General features: G+C 53.5%; 1 protein-coding gene across 3 annotated transcripts in view; it reads left to right on the top strand.

Annotated features, from left to right (window-relative positions):
• The window catches only part of CDYL (chromodomain Y like), a 149,248-nt gene that overhangs the window by 50,697 nt on the left and 80,707 nt on the right, over positions 1-17,844 (top strand). The window contains exon 1 of one of the 3 annotated variants that reach the window (XM_070456987.1): positions 2,875-3,287. The exons of the other annotated variants lie outside the window; for them this stretch is intronic. Within the exon in view, the coding sequence (XP_070313088.1) occupies positions 3,264-3,287 (24 nt within the window). The 5' untranslated portion in view covers positions 2,875-3,263. Of the gene's footprint in view, positions 1-2,874; positions 3,288-17,844 lie in introns of those variants that run through there. 3 annotated transcript variants of the gene reach the window in all.

The raw sequence follows: 17,844 nt of genomic DNA on the forward strand, positions 1-17,844 counted from the left end.
GAGGTGAAATACATAAACAAAACCGTATTAAACAAACCAGGGGTGTTTTAGGTGAATGAGGGGAACAAAGTGGACAGCTGACCGCACTTTCTCAGTCACTAGCTGGGTACTTCAGTACAGGTCTCCTCTGCTTTGTTCTTAAATTAAGATGGAAACCAGCTAATCGCGGGAGGAGGGAGGTGAGCTTGGGGGAATGGCTTGCTTACTCCCGGTGTGTTACCGAGGTGACTTCTACCTAGTGGTTACTCTTAATATTTATGCTGGTCACAGCAGCATAAATAATCCAGGTCATCAGGATTGAAGGTCCGTATACATCGGAATTTGGAGTTACCTTTTTTTTTTTTTGGAATGCTGTAATCCCCTCTTCCTTTTTCCCCACAGTGAGGGAAGTCTCCTTGTGTTAGGGTCGCATGTGTATCCAATGGACTAGCTTCAAATCTGAGAATAGTAGTTATGGATGTCTTCACAGCCTCCTGTATTCCTCCCCTCTCCTCGGTAACAGTGGAGGCTTTATATTTATTTCGGTCTGTGACTGTATAGAGGTTTCTAGTTAAGATGTGTGTGTTCATTTTATACTGAGGGTCCCTCTTTTTTTATTCGTGTTTTACTGGGCTTGTTTGACTCTGAACCACCTCCCGCAAGTCTTTGAGCACCAGCATAGCTGGGCGACCACCGCTTTGAGACTTGGAGGCTACAGGCTGCTAGTCCTTGCTTTCAAGGAGCTTACAACTATGGTTGATGAATTTGTGCGCCAGAGAGGCGATAAGCAGATGTAGCAAACAGCACGTTCAGTGAAAGGGAAAGAGGCGCTCTGCTTTGGAGGGGAGACAGAATTGCCTGGGCGGTCAAGGGGAGAGCCCGGACGGGTTGAGAAGGTGGGAACTTTGCGATGCTGTTGTCAAGGCGTAAGATAACGGAATCAGAACTGTATTAGGTGTCAGGGGCTTTGCTGTGGATGCCGGGATTCCAATTCACAGAATAAAAGCCCTGTTTTGTAGGTATAGTGTGGGGACTGGAGAGTCAAACTTGAAGATGCGATCTGGAAGAAGGTCGTAGTCTAGAAACGGGGGTGGAGGTGCCTCGGTAGCGCAGTAGGTAGCGTTTCAGTCTCACAGAAACGGGGGTGGGAGGGAAGAGTGGATAGAACAGAGTCCGCAAAGGTGAGCGCCGAGTGGCTGCGGTGACTCATTCGGTCCTGGAAGTCAGAAGGCTTTGCTTTTGGGGTGACGTCGGAGCAGGAGTTCACGGTTGAAGCGGGGGTGGGGGGGCATTCCAGGCAGAGGGGGTTGCAGGCGGCGTGGAGACAATGGTGATTCGACTTGAAGTGACTTAAGGGCAGGCGCTGCGCTCGTTCGTGGGCGTGGGGACGCTGGAATTCCAATTCACCGGGGCGGGGGGTGGGGAGCTTCTTTTGTAGGTAGAGAACGGTTTGGCAGGAAGGCCAGCGGGGTCTATGAGAAGCCTTTTGGTCATTAAACTGCGTACGGGGCACCATCGAATGGGGTTTGAAGAAGGAAACTGGTGGGAGGAGCCTTGTTTTTCGGAGGTCGGTTTCTAGTTCACTGGAGCCGGGGGCACCGGGATCGGGGCGGCCGGGGAAGATGCACCAGGGACGGCGAGGGCTGGGTTTGATGGGGGCCACGTGAAGCGGCCTGTCCGCAGGGCCCCGCGAGGTCCCCTTCTCCTCGCAGGGAGGCTGCCGGCGGCCGGCCGTTTGGGGCAGTCGGGCCACGCAGCTCCTTCCTCGTTCCGCAGCGACGGGGTGACGTCCAGGGTCCCGGCAGGTGTGCCCAGGGGGCCGGCCTACGATGCCCCTCTCCCGCGGCGAGTGCAGGGGGAGCTAGCACATTGCCGGTCACCGAGCTGTCCCCGCCGTCCCCGCCCCGCCCAGGAGAACGACGACTGACAGCCCCGTTCCCTTGGAACCCAGACTTTTCCCCGGAGCCCGGCCCCTCCTCCTAGCTCCTGTTCGGGGGAGGCGGGCGCTCCAGAGGAACCGGGAGGCCCGGCGCGGGGGAAGTTGCGGGCCGGGCGCAGGCGGCCGCGCCCTCGCGCCGCCCCCGCCCCCGCCCCCCAGCCTGCCGCCGAGCGGGTGCGCGCTCCGGCTCCGGGTCTTGGCAGCGGCCGCGGGGGAGGCGGGCACGTGGCGGGGCAGGGGCTCCACCTGGCCACGCCCCCAGCCCTCGGCGGGATGGCCCGGCCTGGACGGACTCCGCGCGCCACTGCCGTCGGGGCTGCGGGCGCCGGGCGGCGAGGCCCCGAGCCCAACCTCTGGCCCGCCGGTGCCAGCCCCCGTGCGCGCCGCCGCCCTCTGCCCCCCACGTCGAGGCGGGCGCGCGGCCCGGTCCGACCTCCGGAGGGCCTCGGGGCGAGCAGGCCACGCCCTCGGGCCACGCCCGCCATCAGGCCACGCCCCCGCGCCCGCGGCCACGCCCCCCACGTCGAGGCGGGCGCGCGGCCCTGCCCGACCTCCGGAGGTCCCTGGGGCGAGCTTGCCCCGCCCTCGCCCCGCCCCCGCGCGCCGCGACCACGCCCCCCACGTCGAGGCGGGCGCACGACCGGGCCCGACCTCCGGAGGGCCCTGGGGCGAGCAGGCCCCGCCCCCGCGGCCACGCCCCCCACGTCGAGGCGGGCGCGCGACCCGGCCCGACCTCCGGAGGGCCCTGGGGCGAGCAGGCCCCGCCCCCGCCCGCGGCCCCGCCCCCGAAGCAGACCCCGCCCCTTCCTGCCCGCTGCTCCCCGCCTGCTGGGCCCCAGCGCGGCCCGCCGCTCCCCGCGCAGCCCCGCCCGCCGGCCGCCCCGCCCCGCCCCCCCCCCGCGCGGGCGGCCCGAAAACCCGGAGCGCGGCTCGGCCGGGCCGGGCGGCCGCACTGGGCATGCTCAGTAGCCGGGGCAGGTTTTTCGGCCGCAAGTAGGAAGCTTTCTGCACTACCGCGGAGAGGGGGAGCCGCGGAGCCCGCGCGCCGCCGTGTACCGCCGCCGCGCCCGCCCCAGCCCGGCCCGGCCCCGCGGCGGCGCGATGAGCCCGAGCTCCAGCCGGCCCGCCGCGGAGTGAGCGCGGCGCGGAGGGCGCGTTGCGCAGCTGCTCCTGCGCACCGACCCGGCCGGCGGCCCGCAGCGGCGGGAGTGAGCGTCCGCCCGCCCGGCGCCGCGCGGAGCAGGAAGCGCAGGCCACGCAGGGACCCGACTGGAACAAAGTGTGGGCCGCCGGCGGCGCGGCGCCTCGCCGGCCCTGCCCCGCGCCGCGCGCCCCACCGCCCGCCATGGCCTCCGAGGAGCTGTACGAGGTAGGTCCCCTCCCCCGGCCCCCGCCCCGGCCGCGGGTTGCTGGACGGAAGCGCGCGCGCCCGAGTTTGCGGGCCGGGGGGGTCCCGGCCGCGGGGCCAGAGCGCGGACGGGGCCGAAGTGCCGGCGGCCGGGCGCGGGGGCGCCCGGCGGAGCGCTGCGGGGTGGGGTGGGGGGGCTTTCGCCTGAGGGGTTGGGGGGGGCGGGGGGGCACGGGGACGAGTGCGACTGTCTCCCGACTCTGTTGCCGGCCCGAGCGCTGCCCGACACCGCGCCGAGAGGGCCGAGCGTTGACCGCATGCTCTAATTAGGTTTGGCATTGTGGCCGGAGCCAGGAAATTTAAACCTAACGCGGATCCAACCGTCATTCATTTTTGCGCCGCGGCGGTTCGAGCTTCGAGAAGGGGGCCCCCGTCGGAACCGCGAGTTCTGGGCCACGGGTTTGCCAGCGTCGACTTGGAGCGGTGCGGTTGTCGGTTTGGATCTCCAGGCGTGTCTTGTGCGCCCCGATGTAACTTCTTGACGCGTTGCAAAGTCGACTTCCTGGGGAGTGCAGACGCTTGGAGAGCACTCTCTGCTTTCGGGTGCGTGTTTGTAAATACAGCTTCGTAAGAGACTTCACTTGTGGATACTCGGTGGGTTCACCTCCGATGCATTTAGGGACCTGGGTGTTTAGGGACGTAGGGAAGCGTCTGTATCGAGTAGAGCTCCTCTGGCCCCCCGCGATCCCTTAATGAGAACCGGTTGAGCCTTCCGAGGTGTCCTTTCCTGCCGGGGCGTTACCGCCCTTGGCACAGCATGCGGCTGTGTGGTGCCATCCGTGGTGGCCTTCTAGCAGCTTTTTGTGCGAAAGTTTTCAGGAGGAGGCTGCCTTCCGTAGAATCCGTGGTCTGCCCGACGTTGTACGTGGTCAGTGTTCCTTAGCTGACACCGAAGGTGTGCCATTCTGCTCAAGTCCTTTACACATTGGCTGCCCCCTCCTGTATTCAAGATAACTATCTTGGGTCATTTGGGTGTGCGTGCCTACTCAGCCGTGTCCCACTCTTTGTGACCCCTTGGACTGCAACCAGACCAGGCTCTTCAGTCCATGGGATTCTCCAGGCCAGAACAGTGGAGTGGGTGGCCATTTCCTCCTCCAGGGGATCTTCCCAACCTAGGAACTGAACTAGAGTCTCCTGCACTGCCAGGAGGATTCTTTACCCCGAGCCACTTGGGAAGCCCCATTTAGGGTACTAAAGGGGGAAAAGAAAAAAAATCTGTTCTCAAGCTTTCATTCTTTCTAAGAAAGAAAGTGGTGTTTGGGAAAGGCCGGGAAGTAGAGGCTGAGACATACAGTTGGGAAAGTACATAGCACAAGGACAGGAGAGATTTTGGTTTCTACATTAGACTGTTGGTGAAGATTTTAGGCCTGAGTGTTCACACTTTCTTCATTTGTGGGGTTATAAATACACAGTTGGGTCACTTGTCCCCTTAGGGTTTGGGTGAGGGTAGCACCTTATACGTGAGTTGTATCTCATGTGTCACAAATTATTCTGAAGACAGCACTTTGAGCACTAGTGCATTATGAACCAAATTTAGTTCTTTGCTTATTCTGTATCTTCAGGTTTTCTGCTCTGGTGGCAGCGTTCATTAATAAGTCACCTTCTGTGCAGAGCTTGCGTTCATAGAGCATGTCATTGAATGCCTGCCCTGTGGAGGTTCCTTGGGGAGCCAGGGAGGGACGAGGGATGGGAATGGTTTGTGCCTCCCAAGAGCTTCTGTCGGGAGAATGAAGAACATCGCAGAGGAGCGACCCACCTGCACAGCGGAACTGGTCATTCGGAGTTCTGATTTTGGGGAACGGTGTTGCAGGGGGTCCAGTTGAGGTGACAGTCGATACTGTGGTCAGCGTCTTTCCAAGTGAGTTTTCTTACTTTTCCTTTACTTGTAGGCAGCACCGTGTCTATATTAGGATTGCAAGTTTATTTGAAAGTCCTGCGTAGCAATTGAGAGCCTGGATTTGGAGTCAGAAAACTTAGTTTTTGACATCACCTTGAGCAAATTAACCTTGAAAACTCAGTGTCCTCATCTGTAAAATTGGAATCAAAGCTTCCCTCATAGAACTGTGAAGTTTAAATGAAAAAAATGTGTAAAGCAGACCCACGGTTCCCAGAGAGAGCGCTCAGAAGGAGATGGTTGTTATTGTGTTTTAACTGATCTAACATGCCTCTCTGAGGTCTGGTTTTGTTTCTAAAGGTATAGAGTTGTCCTGGTTTAATCAAGGTGATATTCCTTGTTAGGCAGTTGTTTGAAGTAAACACTGCATCTGCCTGGCTGCTTGTCAGGTGGGGAGGGGAATGGTGTGGGAAGCACCAGGCTACGTTAGTAACCAGTTCCTGGGGTACCAGTTGCCTGGTCTTGTCCAGTTCTGCTTAAATCGAAGTAGAAGTTTCTTGTTTGGGCTCCACCTCCACAATTCCACAGGGATATGTTGGCAGAGAAGAAGTTCAGAGTCTTGCGTTTTGAAGTAACTTGGGATGGTAAGAACAAGGTGTCTCCATAGCCTCTTGAACTTGGGTGAGTTCCTTTTGTTTTCTCACCTGAAAAGAAATGAGATCTCTGACACCTAGCATGGTTTCTGGTCTAAAGTGATAGGTCCTTGGTCAGTGGGGAAGTGGTGATGGTGGCTGTGCCTCGTGAATACAAGAGAGAGAGAGCCTAGCAAGATGGAAGCAGCATCAGCCTTTCTCAGCATTGAAGAGCTGTTGTTGGTTGAGGGACAGATCTATTTACCTCCTGCGTCTCCAGCAGCTAGGATCAGGGGAGACAGATTTTTCTACATTTACCCATCCTACGATGTTTATAGTGTACATAAGAAGTTAAGTGTCCTTTAGGTCAGGGATCCACACACTTTCAGAGAAGGCAGTGGCACCCCACCCCAGTACTCCTGCCTGGAAAAGCCCATGGACGGAGGAGCCTGGTAGGCTGCAGTCCATGGGGTCGCTAGGAGTTGGACACCACTGAGCCACTCACTTTCACTTTTCACTTTCATTCGTTGGAGAAGGAAATGGCAACCCACTCCAGTGCTCTTGCCTGGAGAACCCCAGGGACAGCGGAGCCTGATGGACTGTCATCTATGGCTTCGCACAGACTGAAGCAACTTAGCAGCAGCAGCCACACACTTTGCTTCGAGGACCAGACAGTTGTTAATACCGGAGACCTTGCAGGCCGGAGCTGGTCTGTTACCACTGCTCACCCCTGGTGCTGTCGCTCAGAAGCATCCACAGGCCAGGCTCCAGGAAAGCTTTTCATTGGTAGAACTCAAATTTCATATAATTTTTACATGTCATGTAATTGTCTTATTTTAAAAAAAAAAGAATCACTTGGAAATGTGAAAAAAAATAGTACAGTCTTAGCCTATGGATTCTACAAAACAGGCAGTGGGCTCGATCAATCCTGTGGGTCTTAGTTTGTTGACCTCAGTTTTAGATGGTTAGCTGTTCTGGAGGCAAGGTTTGCACGGGGCTGGGGAGCATGGAGCATGGGGCGTGGAGCAGTTAAAGGGCTTCTAACCCCAATCCCAGCGCTAGGCTTAGAGCCAGAGTGTGGGTTCCAGTCTTCCCCTCTGGGTCAGGCAGGGAAGAGCTGTATATCTTAAGTAGCCGAATCTCCCCCGAACTCCCTCATCTGTGAAATGGGAGTGAGACCACGGCTCCCGAGAAGAGTGAAGCCTGAGTCACGGGAGCATCTCAGCGCAGTCGGTAACGCTACTCCGTGAAACATCTTTATCTTCTTCCATTCTTTAAAAAAAGGAAAGAACCACCGCACGCTCAACACCCTGAAAGCAGACTTTCTTTGCTTTGAGATTTCAAAGTGTCAAGTGAATTGATTTTATCACCAAAGAAAACTGTGAACTTGAGGATCTTAATTTATCTAGTGGTCAAATAACCATCAGATTGAGTTCATGTGGGCTGAGCGAAGAATCGAAAACAATGGAAACATATTCTTTTATCTTGATCATTCTTTGTCTCACTGGGTGTGGCTTTTTCCCCCCTGAGAACTAGTGTAATAGCTAATTTAAATTTCAGGGAGACCTCAGTTATCTGGTCTTGGCCTTCTGAGAAAATATTTATCCAGCACACGCGTGTTTCAGGCAGTCAAAAATGGAAGTAAGCTTTTAAGAATGAAATTACATCTGGCTTATAAGACATATCTTCAGGTTAATTAGTTTGGAATGATAATCAGGATTTGGGGGAGAGTTAAAAGTGATGGGAGTCTTTTTCCTCCCTTTGGGAGAAGATTGTAACCTCTCTCCTGTGCATTGCAAGACTTTTCCATACACGGACCAGAAGCACAGTTATCAATCAGATTGTGTAGTTCGGATGGAAGTCACAAAGGTCAAGAGACCTTCCATGAACGTTGGTCAAGATGAACCAGCATTTGTAGTGTGTGGTTTGTTGGCTCTTAAGATTGAGATCCCCTGAAATAAGGAGAGAGAGACCCTAGAGGCTGTTTTGCACAGTGAAGTAAGTTAGAGAAAAACAGGTGTCATATATTAAACGTACATATACGAAATCTAGAGAAACGGTACTGATGGACGTCTCTGTAGGGCAGCAGTGGAGACGCAGACAGAGAGAACACACTTGTGGACACAGTGGGGGCAGGAGGGGGTGGGATGAATTGAGAGTAGCTTGGAAACATACACACTACCGTATGTAAAGCAGCTCGTGGGAATTTGCTCTGTAACACGGGGAGCTCGGCCCTTGGTCCCTGTCAGCCTGGAGAGGTGGGATGGAGTGAGGGGTGGGATGGGGTTAGAGGTGGGAGGGAAGTTCAAGAGGGAAGGGACATGCTGCGTCACGTTGTTGTAGGGCAGAAGCCAGCATGACATTGTAAATCAATTATCCTCCAACTAAAAAGCATTAAAATAGAGTTATTTGCTGGAATTGATTGTGTGGTAGTAGAGTCACGTGTGTGTGTTTTGAAAATTAATGCAGTCTGTTCAGTGTGAACTGGCTGAGGGTATTTATGCATTTGCCTGGTCAGGAGGATGGAGACATCTCCTGTGCGTTTCCTTTGAATTTGCTTCCAGCTCCTGTGTACCTAAGTTTTTCTGTTCTTGCTGTGATACCGAAGATGTCTCGTGCTCTATAATGATTTTAACCGCCAAACATATTTTCATGATATGTAGGAAGTGCTTCATGAAGTTTTAAGTGTCTGAGCTACATAAAGCTGGGTCTGAGTTGAGCTTTTATAAGGGGTCTTCATTTGTATATTGCGCGTGTGTAGGCACACAGCATCGTTGTGGGTCCTATTAAAATGCAGGTTCTGGGTCCCAAACCCTAAGTTTGTAATTTGCTGCGTTTGGGTGGAGACCAGAATCTCTGCTTCACACACCTTGCTTCTTAAGGGTGGATTTGGGAACCTCCGGATTGCACTGGCCTGTTTTGACAACACCGAGGGGTCGGGATGTGCCTTTGCAGGAGTCGGGCTCCAGGTGGACCACACGAGTCCGTTTTGCAGGCTCTTTGACCGTTGTTGCCCCTGGTTAACCGAGTCCAGGAAGGGAGCGTTAAAAACACTCAGTCGTGAGGTTAAGGACTGTTTCTGGAAGGTCTTGTTTTTCTGTCTTCATCGTATGGTGGACTTGTCCACCAGGTTGTAAGATTGGTGTGAACTGTCTTTAAGAATTCTTTTCTGTTCTCCAAGGAAGACATACAGATGGCTAAAAAACACATGAAAAGATGCTCAACATCACTCATTATCAGAGAAATGCAAATCAAAACCACAATGAGGTACCATTACACGCCAGTCAGGATGGCTGCTATCCAAAAGTCTACAAGCAATAAATGCTGGAGAGGGTGTGGAGAAAAGGGAACCCTCTTACACTGTTGGTGGGAATGCAAACTAGTACAGCCGCTATTGAAAACAGTGTGGAGATTTCTTAAAAAACTGGAAATAGAACTGCCATATGACCCAGCAATCCCACTCCTGGGCATACACACCGAGGAAACCAGATCTGAAAGAGACACGTGCACCCCAATGTTCATCGCAGCACTGTTTATAATAGCCAGGACATGGAAGCAACCTAGATGCCCATCAGCAGACAAATGGATAAGGAAACTGTCGTACATATACACCATGGAATATTACTCAGCCATTAAAAAGAATTCATTTGAATCAGTTCTAATGAGATGGATGAAACTGGAGCCCAATATACAGAGTGAAGTTAGCCAGACAGATAAAGACCATTACAGAATACTAACACATATATATGGAATTTAGAAAGATGGTAACAATAACCTTACATGCAAAACAGAAAAAGAGACTCAGATGTATAGAACAGACTTTTGGAGTCTGTGGGAGAAGGTGAGGGTGGGATGTTTCAAGAGAACAGCATCGAAACATGTATATTATCTAGGGTGAAACAGATCACCAGCCCAGGTTGGGTGCATGAGACAAGTGCTCGGGCCTGGTGCACTGGGAAGACCCAGAGGGATCGGGAGGAGAGGGAGGTGGGGGGGACCGGGATGGGGAATACATGTAAATCCATGGCTAATTCATTTCAGTGTATGACAAAAACCACTGCAATGATGTAAAGTAATTAGCCTCCAACTAATAAAAATAAATGAAAAAAGAAATTAAAAAAAAAATACTGAAATTCAACTAACTTAACCAAAAAAAAAAAAAAAAGAATTCTGGTCATTATTTCCCACAGTTCAGATTTTGCAGTAGTTGCACTGATTGTTGGATTGTTTTAAGGATAGAGTGAATTAAAGGAATGACTTAGCTCCAGATTCTTCCTCCCCAGACTTGGTGCCCAGGTGTTCCTTTTACACCCAGCCCCTCATTGGCACACATGGTTTTAAGTCTGGGATGGGGAGAACATCTAACTTTACTGTTTCCCACACAGACTCAACTCTCTCCAGCTTTTTAAGCTGGTTAAGGCCTGCGAGGACCCATGTCTGGGGAAGGCCTTTTGCTTTGGTGTGAAAATTTGTTCAAGTCCTAAGTTTTTCTGGGGAAGAGGATCAGCACCTTTTTTCTGTTTCTCAGAGGGATCTAGGACTCCCCCAAAAGAATGAAACTTGTTCTTGAGACCTTTGAGCTAAAACTGGGGTTTCACACCCCTTCATTGACCACTTTGACATCATCTTTTTTCTTGCCAGACTCTGCTCTGCTTTAGCCAGAGCCTGCGGTGCAGCGATGCTCAGACCTCATGACTGGGTGTGCGGTTGTATACTGTTGGTAGTCTGTACGTGGCTCTTCTTGGGATTTTACACCCATGAGGCCTGCGGTTGGTATTTCAGCTGCACTTCTGATGGTGCAGGGACCTCAGGTGCTGTAGCGCTGGTCCACCGCGGCACTCATGCTGTTCCTTCCAGTGTTCAGCGCCCTATGTGCACAGAACCTCGCCGGGCAGAGCCTTGCTGCTCCGTGCAGACAGCTTTTGTTTAGCTTCATCCACATCTTTGCCAGTTTCTCTGATTATCAGTCTTATCTCAGAACTTGCATCTGGGTTGTTGTTGTTTTTTTTCCGCCCCCTTTCTCAAGTATATCCTTCAGAGATTTCTCAAGTGAGGGGTTGTTGGTGGGAAAGTCTCTGGTTTTCTGATTACCTGGAAATGTCTTTATTTTGCCCTCGTTTTTATTGAGAATCAAATGAGCTCCTTGAGTATTTTCCTTCAGCATCTTGAAGCTGTTACTCCCATGTCCTCTGGCTTCCGTGTTACTGTTGAGGAGGTGGTCGTCGTTCTGGAGGAGGTCTGCTCTCCGCCTCTGGTGGCCCTGGGGTCCTCTGAGGAGGTGGTCGTCGGTCTGCTTTCTGCCTCTGGTGGCTCTGGGGTCCTCTGAGGAGGTGGTCGTCGGTCTGGAGGAGGTCTGCTTTCCACCTCTGGTGGCTCTGGGGCCCTCTGAGGAGGTGGTCGTCGGTCTGCTTTCCGCCTCTGGTGGCTCTGGGGCCCTCTGAGGAGGTGGTCGTCGGTCTGCTTTCTGCCTCTGGTGGCTCTGGGGCCCTCTGAGGAGGTGGTCGCCGGTCTGGAGGAGGTCTGCTTTCCACCTCTGGTGGCTCTGGGGCCCTCTGAGGAGGTGGTCGTCGGTCTGCTTTCTGCCTCTGGTGGCTCTGGGGTCCTCTGAGGAGGTGGTCGTCGGTCTGCTTTCTGCCTCTGGTGGCTCTGGGGTCCTCTGAGGAGGTGGTCGTCGGTCTGGAGGAGGTCTGCTTTCCACCTCTGGTGGCTCTGGGGCCCTCTGAGGAGGTGGTCGTCGGTCTGCTTTCTGCCTCTGGTGGCTCTGGGGTCCTCTGAGGAGGTGGTCGTCGGTCTGCTTTCTGCCTCTGGTGGCTCTGGGGTCCTCTGAGGAGGTGGTCGTCGGTCTGGAGGAGGTCTGCTTTCCACCTCTGGTGGCTCTGGGGCCCTCTGAGGAGGTGGTCGTCGGTCTGCTTTCCGCCTCTGGTGGCTCTGGGGTCCTCTGAGGAGGTGGTCGTCGGTCTGCTTTCTGCCTCTGGTGGCTCTGGGGTCCTCTGAGGAGGTGGTCGTCGGTCTGGAGGAGGTCTGCTTTCCACCTCTGGTGGCTCTGGGGCCCTCTGAGGAGGTGGTCGTCGGTCTGCTTTCTGCCTCTGGTGGCTCTGGGGTCCTCTGAGGAGGTGGTCGTCGGTCTGGAGGAGGTCTGCTTTCTGCCTCTGGTGGCTCTGGGGTCCTCTGAGGAGGTGGTCGTCGGTCTGGAGGAGGTCTGCTTTCCACCTCTGGTGGCCCTGGGGCCCTCTGAGGAGGTGGTCGTTGGTCTGCTTTCCGCCTCTGGTGGCTCTGGGGTCCTCTGAGGAGGTGGTCGTTGGTCTGCTTTCCGCCTCTGGTGGCCCTGGGGCCCTCTGAGGAGCTGGTCGTCGGTCTGGAGGAGGTCTGCTTTCCGCCTCTGGTGGCCCTGGGGCCCTCTGAGGAGGTGGTCGTCGGTCTGGAGGAGGTCTGCTTTCCGCCTCTGGTGGCCCTGGGGCCCTCTGCTTGTCTTTGGTGTTCTCTGGTCTTAACGGTGTCTCTCTGTAACTTCCTGTTCATGGGCGGTGTTAATGGTTTTCTCCCTTGCCAGTTCTGAAAGATGGTTGGCCGTCTTATCATCTGATCCCACTGGGCTTCTAAAGTCCCCCCCTCCAGGATCCCAAGGGGCCACTCACTGGCTCTCCCCACATCTTACTGTCTTGTAGGCATCTCCTTGCTTCTGTTCTGTTTGAATTCTGGGTATGTCCTTGGATCTCACTTCTGGTTCACTAATGAGCTGTGTCTAATCATCCCTTAACTCATCCAAGTCTTTCATTTTAGCGGATGTAGTTTTTGTTTCTAAATATTCTAGTCCTCCCCTTCCCCATCAGTCTGGCTGGCATTCTTCCTCTTTGGGTTTTGTCTGCTTTTATGACTGACTGACTCATTACGGTTGGGTTGGCTTGGAGGAAGTTCCTGGGGCTCATGGATATTTTCCTTGCTTACCGCAAGCCCAGTGAGGTGTTAAGAGTTGTATTTTATTGATGATCTAGTTATTTTGCAGTGAGAGGTCCTTTCTGAAACTTGTTTGCTTTTTTTTTTTTTTTTTTTTTTGCCAGAATCTGAAGAAATGGTTCTGATTTGGAATTTGTGGTATCACAAGTAGGGATCAAGAGCTAGAGCCGACACTTAAGGTTTGCTTAAAGATAGAATGCAAAGAAAGTGTGAACTGGATTTCAAGGGTAACTGTTTATGCAAATGGACGAAAGAGTTAGAGCGTTGTGCCTCTGAAATAGAATGAACAGCACCTTCGCTCTGCCTTCCCACTGCCATGCGCCATTCTTGTCTGACTTCCCTTTGCCTGAGGTCGGCCCGTGGGCTTGGCCGGAGCTGGTGAAGCTGCAGTGGTTGGCCTGCTGGGTCCACCTCTGCCCCCGTCCCTCCCCTCCCTCTGCCAGTACACCGTGGCTTCACCTGCTGGGCAGCCCCAGCGCCCATCCTCCTTCAGAACCTTATCAGAGGTCACCGTCAGCAGGAAATCTCCCTCCCCTTCAGACGCTGTGTGACTCATCTCGTTTTTGTTTTGCACACTACTAATTTGTATTGTTTAAGCATTACTTCCCTGGTGGCTCAGACGGTAAAGAAACCACGTTGGTTCCATCCCTGGGTCAGGAAGATCCCCTGGAGAAGGGGAGTGGCAACTCACTCCAGTGTTCTTGCTTGGAAAATGCCATGTAGTCCAAGGAGCCCGGCAGGCTACAGTCCATGGGGTCTCACGGAGTCAGACACAATTTAGCAACTAACACCACCAACAGTGCATTACTTTCTCTAGGTATTAAATATGATGCATATTTTCTCCTAGAAAGATTGGCTATCTGTTTCTGGGCTTTATTTTAGTGCCTCATCTGACGGTGTGAACGTGGCGAGCCGTTAATAATTGCTGACTTTCAGCTGAAATACAAAAGTTGTAGTGACTGGAGTTGCATTATTTGAAATTATACCATATATGTGAGAATTGTGCATTTAGGTGTCTTGTTTGAAAAGCCATATGGTGTTTTGGAGGAAAGTTATTTCTAAACTTGATACAAATAATTTGAAGGAAAAGTGTGTTTCTGGAAAGAGTATTTGAAATCTTGGCCATAGCATTTATGTTTACCCCTTGGGTGACAAGTGTGTGTGTGGGTGGGTGGGGTTTAAGCAATAGTGTTTAGTTGGAGAAGTTGGAGAAGTTAGTTGGAGAAGTTAGTTGGTGAAGTTAGCACAGTATTTTTGGAATGTCTTTGCCATGTGGGGCTTTCCAGAGGTTGGTAGTTTGCAGGCTTTGTTGGTTGACACCCCCACTGCCCCACCCCCGGTTGGTTGTAGGTCAGAGGACCTTTGGTTACAGTGGTAATGTTTTTCATCAGTAGATGACTTGGGAGTTCAGAGCAGCCCAGAGTTGCCGGCAGATTGTCTTAGCATGTAGCTGACCTGGAAGCCTCAGCTGCTCAGAAAACCAAGAACCAAGGCAGAAGACGTGCTCCTGACTGTAACAGGTTGTCACGCCCCAGACGCACCGAACGCCCCGGGTCTGTCTTGGAGGCCGATCACCTGTATTTTCGGCTTCTTTAGCGAGTGAGGAGCAGAGAGCTGGAAGGGGAGAGGGAGCCCCTGCGGGCAGGTGAGCCGACCTGAGGACGCGTGCTCCCGAGACAGGCTCCAGAGGGACGCTGGTGGTGGCATTCGCGTCCGCAGATCCCAGGGACCCCTGAGCCCCTCCAGCTGCTGAAGAGCCTGTTTACAGAAAGAAAAGCCCTGGGCTGAAAAGAGCGATCAAAAATGACTTGTAAGAAGTTTGGGGGTGTAAGTGACAGAGCTCAGTTTAATCCTGTGGTTCGTTCTCCAAAGTGTCCCACTCAGAGGAGAGAGCGAACATCGTCATCAGGCGGGGAGGGAAGTGGGCTGCAGGCCCCACCTGGCTTTGAATCCTCTCATCCTCTGGAAACTTCTGTGGCGCCAACAGTGTGTTGCACGGAATGATCTTTGGCTTGACAAGAAGTGTTTTAAGAGTAATTGCCAGTTAATGCTACTCCATAAATCTCTGGGCTGGGTTGATGCTCCAGGAAGATGAACCGGGAGTTGGTGACTTTGTTCAGCTCCTCACCACCCCTGCGCCCTGGGGTAAGGGCAAGGACCAGCCCCGTCACCTTCCATAATGGCGCTGCGTGGCGGAACGATTAACTGATTTTGGTGAAATGTGAATGAGAATATTTGAACTGAATTACCGATAAACATTGTAAGAAATCTTGTTTCAGCCCTTGTTTTCACCCTTGACGTTTGAGAGACATTTAGCGTCTATCTGAGGTTGTCTGGATGTTGAAGGAAGGGGCAGGGACTGCTTCTGCCTCCCCTGCTTCTCTGAGGGGCGGGGTGCTGGGCCTGGCCTGCCTGCTGCACGCCTCCCGACCCGGGCTGGCCAGAGCCCCCAGGAAACATCCTGTGTCCTGGGCTCCGTCCTCCTTCCCTCCTTCCCTCCATCCCGCATCTCCCGTCCCCCCGGCCAGGTTGGCCCCTCCAGCCTGATTTCCGTCCTCCGCAAAGAGCCCTTGGAGGCTCTTGACCCAGACACGCTCTGGCTTGTTGCTCTGCAAGTGGGCGTCCGGCTGCCCCGTGGCTTACCTCACTTCTCATCATGCGGTTCAGAGGGAACCCCCCGACCTCCCTGACGCCTCGGAGTCCCGAGGCTCCGGTCCCCCAGCCCCCCGTACTTGGTCCTCTGACTTCCCTCCTCTGGCCGGTGTGCCTTTGCACTCAGAGCAACAGGTGAGTGGCTGTCGTGCGGTCACTTAAGGCAGGTGCAGCGTGTGCGGTGGCGGGGGCGCTGCCTTGAGCAGGACCCGAGGCGCCTCCCCTCTCGGTGGATACAGGTGTGTGCAGGTGGTGGGCGTACAGACTCCTCACCCGACCCCACTGGCTTTCGCTCATCAGTGAGAAGGCGGCGTCCCCGGCCGCTGTATACAGGTGTGTGCAGGTGGTGGGCGTACAGACGCCTCACCCGACCCCACTGGCTTCCGCTCATCAGTGAGAAGGCGGCGTCCCCGGCCGCTGTATACAGGTGGGCGTACAGACGCCTCACCCGACTCCACTGGCTTCCGCTCATCAGTGACAAGGCGGCGTCCCCGGCCGCTGTATACAGGTGTGCGCAGGTGGTGAGCGTACAGACACCTCACCCGACCCCACTGGCTTCCGCTCATCAATGAGCTTTCTGAGAAAGTAGAATTCCCGGCTGGGGGAAATGCCGGGATGACCAGCACCCCCTTTCTCGCCGGCCCGGCTGTATGTGACCTGAGGGGCCTCCCCCAAAGGCTCCTCTAAGTCCCCCCGGGGACAGGAGCCCCGGAGAGTTGCCCTGAAGCACCCGCTGCCCTAGGAGAAAGGGGCTTGAGCGCCTCGTGTGGGGGCAGGTGGGGTTCTGGGGGCCGCGTGCCCTGCGGGCTGGTGGCCCCCGGGGAGGGTGCCGCAGGGTCTGTTCTGAAGCGAGGCTCTCGCCGGATCCCTCTGTCTCCCCGGTTCGGGATGGGAGCAGAGGTCTCCTCCGCCCCCCGCTGCTCTCCCCCGCCTGCCGCGTCGGGCGATGCAGCGTTGAACTGTTCACAGAAGTTAAATGAGAAAACCAAGCGAACAGTAGCACCCCTCTGTCCTTCCAAACCAACTTCTGAACTAAATCCAGCTTTGCTTCCCGCGTATCTGTCCTCCCTCCCCTTTCCCAGAAGGTTCTGTCCGGAGTGGTAGACGGATCTCTCACTCCGGTTGGACGTCATTATCAGCCTAGGACGGGTCATCGGTCAGGTTTCTGCTTGTCCATTAGTGTAAGAGGTTAGTAATGATACAAAAATGCGGCGAACGTGTGGGGAGGTTTACCTTTCTCCCTCTGGGTTCCATGTGCCTTACCGGGGGTTAGCAAAAAGCCATTCTGTTAACATTCTTAAATGATTTATGGGTTTGTTAAAAGCGGCATTTGAAAAATTTCTTCAAGAGAGTTTATAATGATACCCTTTAAATGTGAACCTTGCTTAAACCTTAAAAAAATCTTTTATTTTAAGTTTGGATGAGTAGTTAGCCATGATGTGGCAGTACTGTCTATGTATATGTAGGTGGTGCCCGTGATAAAGAATCCACCTGCTAGTGCAAGAGATATAAGAGACTCAGGTTCGATCCCTGGGTTGGGAAGATCCCCTGGAGGAGGGAATAGCAACCCACTCCAGTATTCTTGCCTGGAGAATCCCCTGGACAGAGGAGCCTGGCAGGCTACAGTCCATGGGGTCACAGTGAGTCAGACACGACTGAAGCGTCTTGGCACACATGCAGATCTTTTGCAAGCTTTGTGAAAGTTTCTCGGTCTGGGAGGCATTACCCTGGGTGGATTAGTTTATGTTAAGGTGTTGGAGGTGATTCTCTAAGACACATGCTAGCTAACACCTTAAAACAAAGAATCCACTAACTGTTCTTGCCATGAGGACTGGAGTTTTAAGGGTTTCTTATTTCTTAAACTCTTTATAGTATAAGTTAACAGACAATGGTGGTTCGGTTATAAAAAAAAAAAAAACAAGCAGGATCCTCACCAGCATCCTCCCTTGGTCTCCATCCTTGGGATCACTCAGCAGATGCAGAGAAGATGTGACTGAAACAGCAGCATTTTCTCATGTGGCTCCTGGGAGCTCCAGGTAATTACCAGTAGGGTTCCTGTGCCCAGCAGCGAGAAGGTCTTTGTATGGACCTTAAACTAGCGACTAATTATAGAGTAGAGAATGAACCGGCTTTGTGTGAGATTAAGTGAATTTGCCAGGAGCATGCACTTAATGCATCAACACAGATAACAGTTTTTGAATATCACCAAGGATTTTAGGTTGAACAGGTGGCTATAACGAAGCACAAAACATTGATGAAAAGAAAGATCACAGAGGTTCCACTTGTCCAGAATTTTGTCCAAAAGAGAATGTCAAAGTGTGCGGGAAACTACTTTTGATTTACAGCGTATCACCAACTTAACTCACTAAAACTTTACGGTTTTGAATTACTCTGGTTCTTTCTCAAATTCATTTTTGTGAATTTTTGGCACCATGGGGGATATTCA

This window comes from Odocoileus virginianus, chromosome 27 (assembly GCF_023699985.2).
Source record: "Odocoileus virginianus isolate 20LAN1187 ecotype Illinois chromosome 27, Ovbor_1.2, whole genome shotgun sequence".
NCBI classification, from domain to species: Eukaryota; Metazoa; Chordata; class Mammalia; order Artiodactyla; family Cervidae; genus Odocoileus; species Odocoileus virginianus.